General features: G+C 37.4%; 1 protein-coding gene across 1 annotated transcript in view; it reads left to right on the forward strand.

The window, feature by feature from the left end:
• The first annotated feature begins 4,364 nt into the window (after positions 1–4,364).
• LOC136847339 (villin-1-like) overlaps positions 4,365–15,505 on the forward strand; it is a 77,289-nt gene continuing 66,148 nt past the window's right edge. Inside the window, exon 1 of the mRNA XM_067118920.1 lies at positions 4,365–4,498. Coding sequence (XP_066975021.1) covers positions 4,380–4,498 — 119 coding nt within the window. The 5' untranslated portion in view covers positions 4,365–4,379. The remainder of the gene's footprint in view (positions 4,499–15,505) is intronic.

Below are 15,505 nucleotides of genomic sequence, written 5' to 3' on the forward strand. Positions count from 1 at the left end.
AAAAGGAGGTGTGGTTCTTCCGCCCCGTTCACAGCCGCCGTGGGTGGAGTCACCCGAGCGGTGCCGGTTTGGTGGTGTTGGGGGCGTCCTTAGTCTAAACCCCGATTTTATTTCAAACGAATCCGTCCGACGTTACGGAACGGGTGGTGGTTGGTGGTGTCGTTGGGGCGTGTGGCTTTTCTGGATCTCCTGCTGGAAGGACGTCCCGTTTCCACGTCTTACTCTCGATTCGAAGTCCTGTTGGTGGCCTTCGTGGATCTCCTGCTGTGAGGACGTCGCGTTTCCACGTCTTACTCTCGATTCGAAGTCCTGTTGGTGGCCTTCGTGGATCCCTGCTGTGAGGACGTCGCGTTTCCACGTCTTAGTCTCCGTCCGAAGGCCTGTTGCGTCGGTGGAACGCCCCGTCATCCAGCATCCTCGTTTTAAGATGTAAACAATGTCTCCGGCGTTTTTTCTTGGAGAGGCTTCAAGACCCGAGTGATAAGAATGGATGCGCTTCTTTTTCGCGTCGCGTCCAGAAAGCTGACGTGTTAAAATTCCCTCAACGAACCGGTGGAAGAGGAAGAGGACGAGGGGAGGGGGGAGGAGGAGGAGGAGGAGGGGGCGGAGGACAGGAGGTTGTTGAGCGAGACGAAAAGGTCAGAAGCCCTTGCCTTTTTAATCAAGCGAAGGACTTTCACCGGCCTTGAATGATGATGATGATGATGATGATGAGAGCAGCTGGGAGTTCGATGTAGCTCGTAAAAAGTCGTCCAGTACTGACACGAGGCGACTTGGGTCAGAGCGGATTTGATTTCCGTCGGGAAACTCCCTGCACGGAGAACTTAGTTACCTGTCGCTGGGGTCCTTCTCGGACATCGCCGTAGCACACACAGACACCTGTTGATTCCGCTGGCGTCCGGAGATGAACAAGGACGCGTTATATTTGGAAACGCAGCTGATCAGATGTACTCAATGAGCGTCATGCATTGACAAAGGAATGTTCCCACGGTGGTGATTCCAGAAAAGGTCAATCGGTCAGTGAATTCCAGCTGTCAAATACCCTGGAATCTCTGTGTCTGTCTCCTAGCGCCTCTCGAAATCTGCATCGAGTGAAAAGCATTCCTTCTAAACCTTCTGACAACTGAATTGCATAGATGGAACGCAATGCATCGACAGGAAATGAGTAAGTGAATGATGAATAACAAGTAGAGCTCACAAAAGCGCACCGGGTGTATCTGAATGTCAGGTTTATCGATCTTTTTGTACTATAAAAGCGAGCACAGATCAAATTTAGCCTGTCCCACGTGCTTCTCGCCAGCAGCCCTTTGATCTGAGACGAGCGAACTTCAGTCTTCCGTGAGAAAGTGCTTAGGTGTTAAGTGATTTCTGTCTAGCCTCCCTGCTGCACTTTATTACAGCAAAAAGAGAGAAAAAAGTGGTTAATTGTTAAGTGATTTCTGTTTAGCCACTCTGTACTTTTTGACAGCAAAAAGAGAGGAAAAAAGTGCTTAAATGTTAAGTGGTTCCTGTCTAGCCATCCTGCACTTTGACAGCAAAAAGAAACAGAGAAGAAAGTGTTTAAGTGTTAAGTGATTTCTGTTTAGCCACTCTGTACTTTTTGACAGTCATCCTGCACTTTTTGACAGCAAAAAGAGAGACAGAAAAGAAGGTGCATAAGTGTTAAGTTATTTCTGTTTAGCCACTCTGTACTTTTTGATAGCAGCTAGAGAGAGAAAAAGTGCTTAAGTTTTAAAGTTATTCCTACCTAGCCATCCTGCATCCTTTGACAGCAGAAAGAGAGAAAGAAAATAAGTGCTTCAGTGTTAAGTGGTTCCTGTCTAGCCACCCCTGCACTTTATGACAGCAAAAAGAGAGAGAGAGAGCTCGGAAAAAAGAGGAAATAGTCGACGGTTTCACGGATTATTTGTAGCGTTGAAAATCTACTTTGCGTTGAAATTCAATTAGAGTGTGAGCAGGTTACTGTAATGTTTGCTCACGACGGTTGACGGTTTAATAATTATGGCGTCACAAACAATGATTTGGTGAGAAATGCGTTAAATTTGATGTCGTGCCTCTGCATCGTTTATATTTACCCAGTTGAGTGCTAAATTACGTTTGACTTCAAGTGTGAAAAGAAAATGATACGTTTTTGAAGTTGAATCGATTTTACCAAAGTGTTCGTGTTTGTATTTTGATTCTTCGACCGTTGTGAGATATTCCGGCGTTTCTGTTCGCTATATCGTTATGAGGTGATGGTGATTACGTCAATTGATAAAACAAACTCAACTCACTTAAAACTGGAATTCATCATTTGGTTTTAAGTTACTGAACGTTACCCTGTATATATGAAAAAAGGTTAAAAGTTATGACTAAATCGTTACTGAAATTACCACGGTAAAGCTTTATAAGGAAAGTACCGACGGTGAACTCATGGATTGTATACAGTTTCCGCAGTTTATAAAGAAAAATAAAACTGTTTCCAAAGTTGTACCGGATAGAAGGCAAACGGTTTCCTCAGTTTATAACTTTTTCTACAGTTTATACCGCAAAAATAAACAAACTGTTTCCATAGTCAAAGACAAGAAATAAACAAACTGTTCCTACAGTTTATGACAAAAAATAAACAGACTGTTTCCACAGTTTATGACAAGAAATATACAAACTGTTCCACAGTTAATGACAAGAAATAAACAAACTGTCTCCACAGTTAATGACAAGAAATAAACAGTTTCCATAGTTAAAGACAAGAAATAAACAAACTGTTTCCACAGTTTATGACAAGAAATAAACAAACTGTTTCCATAGTTAAAGACAAGAAATAAAAAAACTGTTTCCACAGTTTATGACAAATAAACAAACTGTTTCCATAGTTAAAGACAAGAAATAAAAAAGCTGTTTCCACAGTTTATGACAAATAAACAAACTGTTTCCATAGTTAAAGACAAGAAATAAACAAACTGTTTCCACAGTTTTGCCAAAAAATAAACAAACTGTTTAGTTTATGACAAGACATAAACAGACTCTTTCCACAGTCTATACCGAAAAATAAACAGTGTCTTTACAGTTCGTGTGTTCATTTATGCCAAAATTGATTGACAGTTTTTTGACAACTGTCTCTCCATCAGTGTCTCCCTTGGCAAAACTGTTCGGTTCTTGTGATATTCAACAGAGCAGTTAGAACGAATTAGACCAGAAGCTTTGGCATATTAATTTTTACAGTTTTCGGTGACAGGTACTTACCGAACCCAGAATAATATCTACCGAACCCAGAATTGTATCCACTGAGCCCAGGATAATATCTACCGAACCCAGAATTGTATCTACCGAACCCAGGATAATATCTACCGAACCCAGAATTGTATCTACCGAACCCAGAATAATATCTACCGAATCCAGAATTGTATCTACCGAGCCCTTCTACCGAGCCCAGAATAATATATACTGAACCCAGAATTGTATCTACCGAACCCAGAATAATATTTGCCGAGCCCAGAAAACAAGGATTGCCATACCCAGAAAGTAATAACTTCAATAGCAAGCAGGGAGTGATAACTACCGAGTTATCAAACCCGATAAGTGAATATTACCGAACCCAGGGAGTACAGGATTTAAACCCAGAATGCAATAAATTTCGGACCCAGAAAGTAAAACCTACCGTGATAGATACTGAAACCAGAAGGTAATAACAACTGGACCCAGAAAGTAGTGCCTCAGAACCCAGAAGGGTCAGGCAATACTTGCCTTTACCCAGAAAGTGATAGCTGTTGATCCCAAATGATAACAGTTATTGGACCCAGAAAGCAATATCTCTGAACCCAGAGAGGCAGGCAATACCTACTTTACCCAGAAAGTGGTGGCAACTTCCAGACCCAGTAGGTAATAGTTACTGGACCCAGAAAGCAATACCAGAGGACAAACCTTACGATACCCAGAAAGTGGCAACTACAGGACCCAGAAAGCAACACCTCTGAACAGCCAAACCCAGAAGTAATCAGTTTTTGGACCCAGAAACTAATACCCCTGAACTAAGTGACAACACAGAACCCAGGAAGCATTACCTCAGTACAGTCAAACCCAGAAAGTAACAGCTACCAGACCAAGAAACTAATACCTCTGAACTCAGAGGACAAACATCACCATACCCAGAAGTGACAACACAGCGCCCAGAATTTAACCCCTCTTGACCCAGAAGGCAAACCTTACCATACCCAGAAAGTGGCAACGCACCAGACCCAGAGACCAACACCTCAGCACAGCCAAACCCAGAAAGTAACAGCTACCAGACCCAAAAACTAATACCTCTGAACCCAGAGGATACAATACCCAGAAAGTGACAGCACAGGGCCCAGAATTTAACCCCTCTTGACCCAGAAGGCAACAACACCCACCGTCTCCAAATGGTGATGCTCAAGAACCACCAGCAGCGTCAGGACGACGTTCCTGAACAGACCCAACTGTTGACCCTCTACCCTGAGAGGAAGGTCACGCCCCCTGGCCTTCAGTATTGTGAGACCAGGTCAGTAAGAACAGGTTTTTTTTTGTTTTTTTGTGGATGGGGTCAAGTTCTTTATGTAAATGGCATTGTTGTTATTTTTGTTATTGTTGTACAGTATGAATAACTTCTTTGCTGTTATTATTAGTACCATTGTTATTATTAGTTTTTTATGCAAAGGGATCATTTTTTTGCGGGTGTAGGGGGCAAGTTCTATATATATAAATGGCATAATAATATTTTTATTATTATTATTATTATTATTATTATTATTATTATTATTATTATTATTACAGGAACAATTTCTTTTGAGGCTGATTTTGTATGAATGGTAGTTATTATTATTATTATTATTATTATTATTATTATTATTATTATTATTATTATTATTGTTGTTGTTGTTGTTGTTGTTGTTGTTTTGCTATTTCTCTGGAGACACCTCTTGTTAAGGAAAACGGTTGAATTTTGGTAACAAATACTATTATCAACATAACATAAACTCATCATCTTCTAAAAGCTCTCTCCTGAATTATTGTTGTTGATAATAAATAAATAACTAAACAAAAATAAATAAAATAAATGTGTGTACACAGGTACATAAACTTAGGGATTCTAAACACATCTCTCTAAGGTCTCTTTCCTCTCGGTTCTAGTTTGGAGTTGCTGGCGTCGCTTACGTAATACCTCCCCCCCCACCCTTCCCCCGCTCTCCCCCCACCTCTCCCTCACTGTATAAATAACCTCATACTGAGCAAATATTTACTGCAATAAGCTCCGTTTGACTCAGAGTAAACATCAGTCCAGCTCGCTGACGTTTCGGTACTGAGATTTCCATGTCGGTTACCTCTGGGGCGATTCGGGTTCAAATCTTGTGTTTCTTGGTTATATATTGGTTTATTGGGTCGTCCTTGGTTGAAGCTGGTGGTTTGGTTGAAGTCTTTGGTGGTTGATTGGATGTGGGAGTGATTCTGTCAAGTGATGTTGCTCATTTTATGAGGGGAGCTTGGTTGTGGCGGTGGGATTGGATGGTTTAAAATGGCTTTCTTCCAAATCAACGTCCTCACACGCTTATCAGTTGTTACTATTATTAGTCAGTGGTCTCTCTCTCTCTCTCTCTCTTCTCTCTCTCTCTGTTTGTCCGTCTCTTTCTCTCTCTCTGAACTAGAATTCATGACTCATGGATGGTTTACATTGTCCTTCTGCCAAGCTAACGACCACATAATTCGGTCTTTCGTTAGCATGTTTAAGAAAATCAGGCTTATTCTTATTATGAATTATCGTTAGTGTAATGTACTCTCTCTCTCTCTCTCTCTCTCACTGTAAACCAGAACTCATGACTCACATACTGACGGTACCAACTTTGACCCCATTTCACGCCGATAGGCTCCCATTAGTCTAACGCGCATGCGCTCAGCACTGATAAACCACAGCCGTGCCAAAATTGACTGCGCACGAATGAAAGAGAGGCATAAAGATGTACCACAGGACACTGCCGTGCGGTAGGACGTGCAGGGGACGTGCGTACGCGACGACAGGAACCCGCGACCCCAAAAATAACGCTTCGGAGCAACCGGAAGTTCCAGAAAGGGACTCCGCCCTGTTTTGCCAGAAACGGGTGAGATAACTGAAACGGCTGCTGGCAAAAAAAGAAAGGAATTGTCTTTGTTTTTTGTTGCTGATTTTTTTTTGACGTGGCGTATATCATTAAATGTACAAAGTATTGAAAGGACTGTATTTATATGTACTGAGGGAGGGTAGAGGGCTTTGCTGACAGACTAAATACCGTATAGAAGGCCCCACTAAAATTATCATTAACAAGGATAATGATGACGATGATATAGATGATGATAATGATGATCATAATGAGAGAGAGAGAGAGAGAGATAATTAGCTTTTCGAAGATCTCATTATTCAATACATTTGCGACTTAACATTTGTTAATTTTATAACTCTCGTTTTTTTTCAGTTTTTTTTTTTTTAGAGGGGTCTTCAGAAAATGCAGTGAGAGAGAGAGAGAGAGAATTAATTTCCTGAATGAAAACTCCAGGAAGGAAAGTCACACCCTTATGCAGCTCAGGAAAGATGAAAAATGAAAAGGAAAAATAAACAGACAGTGAATTAAGAAACAGAGAATAAAGGAAACGACGAAACTAGGTCTTAGACAGGTAATTATATTCTCTTAATTTACTGTCTGTTAGTTTTTCCTTTTCATTTTTCATCTTTCCTGAGCTACATAAGGGTGTGACTTTCCATCCTGGAGTTTTCATTCAGGAAATTCATTTTCTCTCTCTCTCTCTCTCTCTCTCTCTCTCTCTCTCTCACACACTAATTTTCTCTGTTGAATATCCTAAAGAAGTACGGGAGATGAATTCTTAACTCTCTCTCTCTCTCTCTCTCTCTCTCTCTAACACTCACACACAAACTAATTTTCTCTGTTGAATACCCCAAAGAAGTACGAGAAATGAATTCTTAACTCTCTCTCTCTCTCTCTCTCTCTCTCTCTCTCTCTCTCTCTCTCTCTCTCTCTCTCTCTCTCACACACACACACTAATTTTCTCTGTTGAATATCCTAAAGAAGTACGAGGAGATGAATTCTAACTCTCTCTCTCTCTCTCTCTCTCTCTCTCTCTCTCTCTCTCTCTCTCTCTCTCTCTCTCTCTCAAACACACACACACAAACTAATTTTCTCTGTTGAATACCCCAAAGAAGTACGAGAAATGAATTCTTAACTCTCTCTCTCTCTCTCTCTCTCTCTCTCTCACACACACACACACACACACACACACACACACTAATTTTCTCTATTGAATACCCTGAAGAAGTACAGGAGATGAATTCTTAACTCTCTCTCTCTCTCTCTCTCTCTCTCTCTCTCTCTCTCTCTCTCTCTCTCTCTCTCTCTCGTTCACCTCTTTCGCTCATAAGTGTACGTAGGCGTTACACTTACATACACATTGCTCACTATGTATGTGTAGGTGTGACTGAACCCTGAATGACTGTAATTACGGTAACCTGTAGTTCTATCACCTGTAGTCCTGACCTTAATGGACGTCTTTTTTTATTAATGTGTTTATGTTTTGAAATCAATGTTTTTTTTTTTAAATAAATGTCTTTTTGTTTTGAAATGAATGTGTTTTTGTTTTGCAGTGAATGTGTTCATGTTTTGAAATCAATGTGTCTTTGTTTTAAAATACATTTGTTTGTTTTGAAATTAATGTGTTTTGTTTTTACATTTGTTTGTTTTGAAATTAATGTGTTTTTGTTTTAAAATCAATGTACTTTTGTTTCGAAATAAATGTGTTTTTGTTTTGAAATGAATGTGTTTTTGTTTTGAAACGAATATGATTTGTTTTGAAATGAATGTGTCTTTGTTTTGGAATAAATGTGTTTTTTTTTTGAAATGAATGTTTTTGTTTTGATGTAAGTGTGTTTTTGTTTTGAAATGAATGTGTTATTGTTTTGTAATGAATGTGTTTTTGTTTTGAAGTAAGTGTGTATTTTTTAAATGAATGTGTTATTGTTTTGAAATAAATGTGTTTTTGTTTTGAAGTAAGTGTGTTTTTGTTTTGAAATGAATGTGTTATTCTTTTGAAATAAATGTGTTTTTCTTTTGAAGTAAGTGTGTTTTTGTTTTGAAATGAATGTGTTTATGTTTTGAACTAAATGTGTATTTGTTTTGAAATTAATTTGTTTTGTTTTGAAGTAAATGTGTTTTTGTTTTGAAGTAATGTGTTTTTGTTTTGAAATTAATTTGTTTTGTTTTGAAGTAAATGTGTTTTTGTTTTGAAGTAAATGTGTTTTCGTTTTGAAATGAATGCGTTATTGTTTTGAAATAAATGTGTTTTTGTTTTGAAATTAATTTGTTTTGTTTTGAAGTAAATGTGTTTTTGTTTTGAAATAAATGTGTTTTTATTTTAAAACAAGTGTGTTTATCTTGCAATAAATGAGTTTTTGTTTTGATGATTTTGATTCATAAAACAATCTTTAGACTAAAAAAATCTCTATAAATAAGTATTGAAAGGTCATATTATTGTCTTGAGGTCAGAAGGTTATACATCGCACGACTGCTTGCATTATCTCATGGTCAAATGTAATTAAATTTGCCACTTAAAGATTGGCCACACAAGGTAGATCATTTGACTGTTTAAGTTTTTATTACTCAAATCTTTAGCTCTGAATTTACTTTCAACTTCCACTGGTTCTATTCTGTCTCTACTTTATTCCACGTGTGTGTTGTTCGCGTTATCTGTACAAGTGACTGGCAGTTTGTATTGTATGTTATTAATTCTACACACGTGTTTACTTCCCTAGGCTGTAGGTACGGTTTAACGAGATTGTAGTGAATGTATTGTATGCACACACACACACACTCACACACACACACACACACACACACATATATATATATATATATATATATATATATATATATATATATATATATATGTATGTATGTATGTATATATATATATATATATATATATATATATATATATATATATATATATATATATATATGTATATATATATATATATATATATATATATATATATATATATATATATATTTATATATATATATATATATATAAATTATATATTTATTTATATAATATATGTAATATATATGTGTGCATGTACATAAAATATATGTGTGCGCACGTGTGTGTGTATGTATGTATATGTATATAAATTATATATTTATTTATATAATTTGTATGACAATATAAATATACATTTATATATGTATGACAATATAAGTATGTGTGTTTGCGTACATATAATATATATGTGTGTGCGCGTTTGTATGTATGTATGTAATGTATGTTATGTGTGTGTGCACGTGTGCTCGCGCGCTCCATCGACCCGCCCGGGCAAGCTAGCCATAATAACGAAAAATTTTTTTATTATCTTATTTGTCATCTACCTACGTTCCGGTCCTAAATTAGTGCCCGAAGCGGCGCCTGCAAATGAGGAATCCTATCAATGAGAGATCCTTTAATAAAGGACCCTTTTACAAAGAACCCTTTCATAAAGAACCCTTTTATAATATCTTCAGCAATTTCCGCGAGACAAGAGTGAGTATTACGGCTTCTCCTGTCGCTGTCTGTCGTTTCGTGCGTTTTCTATTTTTCCCCCTGTCGCACCTGTTAATTACTTGGCGAGCGTTTTAATGAGGTGTGACTCAGTTTCAGTTCCCAGACACGCACGCACACACATACACACACACATGCACTTACACACACACCTGTTGAGTGGGCTACCAAGTCTAAATGTCTAACTACTACAGGTGTCGTGGTACATTCGTCTATTTGTGTACCTCATTTCACGTATGCTGTAATTTTTTTTTATGAGCATGTATATTTGATTTGTATATAATATATTATATATATAAATATGTATACATTTGTAACGTCTGTATAAAAATCACGTAATGGTTTCCAGGGCCTTGCCTTATATTTTTATTTGAAAAAAAAATGGTGAAAAAGAAAGTATGTATGTATATATATGTGTGTGTGTATTTATCTATACAGTATATATGTATGCTCATATACTGAATATATAAATAAACACACACACACACACATATATATGTACATACTTTCCTTATCACCATTTTTTAAAAATAAAAGTTTAAGATAAGGCCCTGGAAACCATTAAGTAGTTTTTCACACCATGCAGAGCGGCCCAAAACCTGTTATTTTCTTTTCCCGGCATCCCACAAGAGTTAAAGCGATGTTGCCAACTGCTCGTCCGCCATTTAGGCTATCAGAGTAAATGGACACAGGGAAGGAAGAGCAATGGATATCAGTATCTGTGGTGGGAGAATGGCGGTGGTTGATTTGTATAGGGATTTGGAAGTAGGTTAATGGGAGAGGAAGGCAGCAGGGTACTTGCAAACGACTAGAAAGAGACATGGAGTGTCTGTGGAAGCCAAGGTGAGAATTCATGTCGGGGAATGTTGAGCCACTTCTCCTTTATGGAAATGAAGTGTGGATACTGAATGTAAATGAAAGGAAAAATTGCTGTATGGGCAGTATATACATCATACGAAGAACTGACACTCTGAACTCGGTAATCTGTGTAGATTTCTAATACTAATCCTGATTTATTAGTAAGTAAATATGGGATCCATTGGGTTCTAGTCTTCTTCTCCTGGTCCAGTGGGATGCTGGTGCACCTCAGGTTAGGTTAGGTTAGGAAGGATCCCTGGGATTGTTACAATTTTTGGGAAAGTTTAAGAGAAGCTGTTGGGATCGTATTTGGAACAGCATAATTTCTCCACATTATCTTTTAAAGTATAAAATCTAAATCTTTTAAAGTATAAGATCTAAAGTCTTTTCAAAGTATACGGACTATAAGGGGAAGAACATTCATTTCCTAGGCAGAGAGTAAATATTATAGATGATGACAGCATTACAAATGAGGCAAGTCACATGAGACCAGGGGTTTATCAACATCTCTGAAAGAGTGTAGGATGAAAGAATGAGTGTGATTAGGCAGAACATGAGTGCACACAAAGTCACTGATGAGCCAACTTCACATTATGGAACTGATGTATGGTTGTTGAAAGTGAATGAAAAGGAAAACGTGGAAACTGTTGAGGTGAATGATCTGTGTGGTGTATGCAACTTGAAGGAGGTTGGACTGATGAGGATGTAACAAAAACGCCAGTACAAATGAAGAGATGAACCAGAGTGGTTTGGCCATGTCGATGGAATGGGAAAGATTGGTTAGACCAAAATGGTGTATGATTGTATTGCAGGGGGAACTACAGAGATGCATTTAAAGCTTACACTTACACACACACACACACACACATACTCTCTCTCTCTCTCTCTCTCTCTCTCTCTCTCTCTCTCACACACACACACAGAGTGAGCACACAAATAATCAAAACCAAAACGCGTCTGCCACATAAGGACAACATAAGACAGGCAAAAAACACGGGAGGTGTAGATTACGTGCAGGGTGTTGCGTTACAGGTGTTTTTCTGTAACACCCTCTCCCCACCGCCCTCCCTCCCTCCCTCTGTCTCTAATTGGCGCTATCTCCCCTTTACCTGTAGGTTACCTGTTACGCCATGTAATTCTTTTTGCCGTTAGCTTTCACGCAAGGGCGCTCGTGTTGTCTTGTTTACTTTTCGGATTAATGTTGCTCATTCTGCAATTGCTAAGCAATTTTTATTGTTTGTCAGTTGCTTAATGACACATTTGCGCATCGAGATCTCTTGCCGTTTCTTTGCTGTATCGCCGACCGTTGGTGATGCAACGCCATTTCAGTGAACAGGTCACTCATTAGACCGGTCGGTAATCGTGATCATGCCTGTTTCTCAAGGTCTAAAGGCCTCTCTCTTGTCCTAAGTACTATTTTTAGCTGATGCTCTGTTGAAATAGAACAAAGAGCATCCTGGAGGATGGTAGGATGTAAGCATTAGGGGAAAACAGAAGCACGAAAAAATTCCAAAGTTTACCAGTGGTGAGGAAAGAAAATCACTGAACTGCATAGCTCAGATGGACCAAAATTAACACCATATATATGACTTCAACTGATTAGCCTGGATATACTACCAGTCCAGGCTTTAATTTGTACAATAGAGCATATGAGATGCATAAAACGGAAAGTATTAGACAGGAATTGTCATTTGTATTACGCAGGTACTTTCATTTGATTGAGGGAAAGAAAAAAAGTCTTTAATTACACAGAATGACATCTCTGATAACATTTGCCGTGAATGATTAAATAGCTACAGGCGTCTGCTGTAATACTTTGAAGATATGATAAGAGAAAATGTACAGTGTTATACAATGCAAAACAAGGTTTGTACAGATTCCTCTTCGTCACGCTTATATGTATGCATACTTTGCGTATGCATACACATACAGACACACGTAAGGAAGACCCAGACCTGCTTGGAGGAGAACTGTGAGTCAGGAGGCTGGAGATATGTGGAGATTTGTGGAAGTAAAACAGCAGGAGTGGTGGAATTTTACAGAGGGCCTTTGTGTTTTCAAGGCGTTGGAGGCGATTATACACACACACACACACACACATATATATATAAATATATATATATATATATATATATATATATATATATATATATATATATATATATATATATATATATATATATATATATATATATATATTTATTTATATATATATATGTGTATACATTATATATATATATATATATATATATATATATATATATATATATATATATATATATATATATATATATATATATATATATATGAATGGTAGGAGCAGACATTTAAATTTTATTACTAAATATATACAGTGACTTCTCAAATTTGAGTAAAATCGGCAAAAAATTAAAAGAGCTGTATAGAAATGGGTAAGTGCGTATATGTGTTTTATACTCAGAAAAAAAATTTCCTCTTATACAACCTTTAGGTAGATAACAAGTTTGAACAAATTTTTCTCTCGAGAGTTATAATCTCTCTAACTTCCTGTTAACCAGGTTAAGAAGTTTGAAAGTGCCTCGTTGTTGTGCAACAATTGGATGAAGAAAGTCGAAGGAACGACGTGACATGCTTCTTGTAGCGAGAGAAGAGAGAGAGAAAAAAGATATATGATATTTTGATGATAATGACTTGCATTTGAACGTTAGGGGCTGCTTGTATTGCAGGCTTTATTTCCGAGAGAGAGAGAGAGAGAGAGAGAGCTGATGGAACCTTGAACATCGTGATGAGCTGCTTGTAATTTTAAGCTTTACTTCCTTTTATTTCTTAGAGAGAGAGAGAGAGAGAGAGAGAGAGAGAGAGAGATTGGAACATTGAATGAGCTGCTTGTAATTGTAAGTTTTATTTCCTTTTATTTCTGAGATGAGCTGCTTGTAGTTTTTATGAGCTGCTTTATTTCCTTTTATTTCTGAGAGAGAGAGAGAGAGAGAGAGAGAGAGAGAGAGAGAGAGAGAGAGAGAGAGCTGTTGGAACCTTGAACATTGTGATGAGCTACTTGTAATTTTGAGCGTTATTACCTTAATTTGAGAGAGAGAGAGAGAGAGAGAGAGAGAGAGAGAGAGAGAGAGATCGTGACTGATTGCGATTTGTCATGGTTAAACAGTTTCTCAAGGAAGGCTTTTGAAACAACTCATATCAGACCTATCCTGTACTTCAGGCTTTATTTGAGAGAGAGAGAGAGAGAGAGAGAGAAATTCGTTCTAGGAAAATTATCATATAGGACATGTGGAAAACTCAAGCTTCCGAATTCGAGTAGAACTGACAGAACATTGATGAACTTCGTAATCATTCTTTGATGTTTAAAGACAGCCGTCAATTGCTCTGAGGCCTGGGAGGGAGGGGGGCCGGTTAATAGGGGTCCCGGGAAGGGGGGTTGCCCCCTCCCACCCCCTTGAGAGGCCTGGGTCCTCCCGAATCTTTGAAGAAGAGGTCGATTTATTGACTTATTCTTCTCCCTAATTTTTCTTCAACCGAATCTCTCTCTCTCTCTCTCTCTCTCTCTCTCTCTCTCTCTCTCTCTCTCTCTCTCTCTCTCTCTCTCTCTAAGCTTTAGATATGCCGTTGCCTGAAACGAGGGATTTGGAGAGCTTGTCCAGGATGATCTCTCAGAATAATTAGAAATTCAGATTATTTTAACTGATCATATATTTCACCATAAAGAAAATACCAAATAACAAGTAAACGATGCGCCGAAGCTTCTGCGCAATCGAGTTTTCTGTACAGCCGCTACAGCGTATAATCAAGGCTACCGAAAATAGATCAATCTTTCGGTGGTCTCGGTATACTGCTGTATGAGCCGCGGCCCACGAATCTTTAACCACGGCCCGGTGGTGGCCTGGTTTATGTCGTTGCCAGAAGCACGTTTATGGCTAACTTTAACCTTAAATAAAATAAAAACTACCGAGGCTAGAGGGCTGCAATTTGGTATGTTTGATGATTGGAGGGTGGATGATCAGCATACCAATTTGCGGCCCTATAGCCTCAGTAGTTTTTAAGATCTGAGGGCGGACAGAAAAAGTGCGGACGGACAGACAAAGACGGTACGATAGTTTTCTTTTCAGAAAACTAAAAATAGGTATATGTTTTAATAAATTTTAATAAAATTGTACTTTTTTATATTTTTTCTTCTTATATTTTCTTTAAGGCGCCGAATAGCAGATAGTTCAAATGTTTTTTTTCCTCTTAAGAGCCTTGAAATTGATATAACGCATAATTTTAGGTCAAATATTTGTTCAATTTATTGAACATCTAGGTAAAAAAATGCTTATTTATTCAAACTTTTTAATTACAAGAAACTAGTTTAGGTACTTAGTCACAATGTAACTGTAATCACACTATAATTGCAATCATACTATAACTAGATCTATAACTATAATCTTACTATAATAACTAGATTCTATAATCATAATCCCGCTATAATTGCTATCACACTATAACTAGATCTATAATAATCACACTATATTTGCTATCACACTATAACTAGATCTATAACAATAATCACACTATAATTGCAATCATACTATAACTAGATCTATAACTATAATCACACTATAATTCTAGATCCATAAACATAATCACACTATAATTTCTATCACACTATAACTATATCTATAACTATAATCACACAATAATTGCTATCACACTATAACTATATGTATAACTAAAATCACACTATAAATAGATCTATAACCATAATCACACTATAACTAGATCTATAACCATAGTCACGCTATAATTCCTATCACACCATAACTCGATCTATAACCATAAACACACTATAATTGCTATCACACTATAACTATATCTTCAGCTATAATCACACTATAATTGCTATCACACCATAACTATAATCACACCATAATTGCCATCACACTATAAAAAATAATCACACTATAATTGCCTTACAGTTTCTCAAACTTGCTCAGATTAAGATAAAAACAAAAGTGAATTTTAATCACTGCATTTTCCTCAGATTGTTATTGAATCGCTAGAAACCCCAAGAACATTATTTACCACTTTCTTGACCTTCGACACTGTG

This window comes from Macrobrachium rosenbergii, chromosome 16 (genome assembly GCF_040412425.1).
Source record: "Macrobrachium rosenbergii isolate ZJJX-2024 chromosome 16, ASM4041242v1, whole genome shotgun sequence".
Taxonomy (NCBI): domain Eukaryota; kingdom Metazoa; phylum Arthropoda; class Malacostraca; order Decapoda; family Palaemonidae; genus Macrobrachium; species Macrobrachium rosenbergii.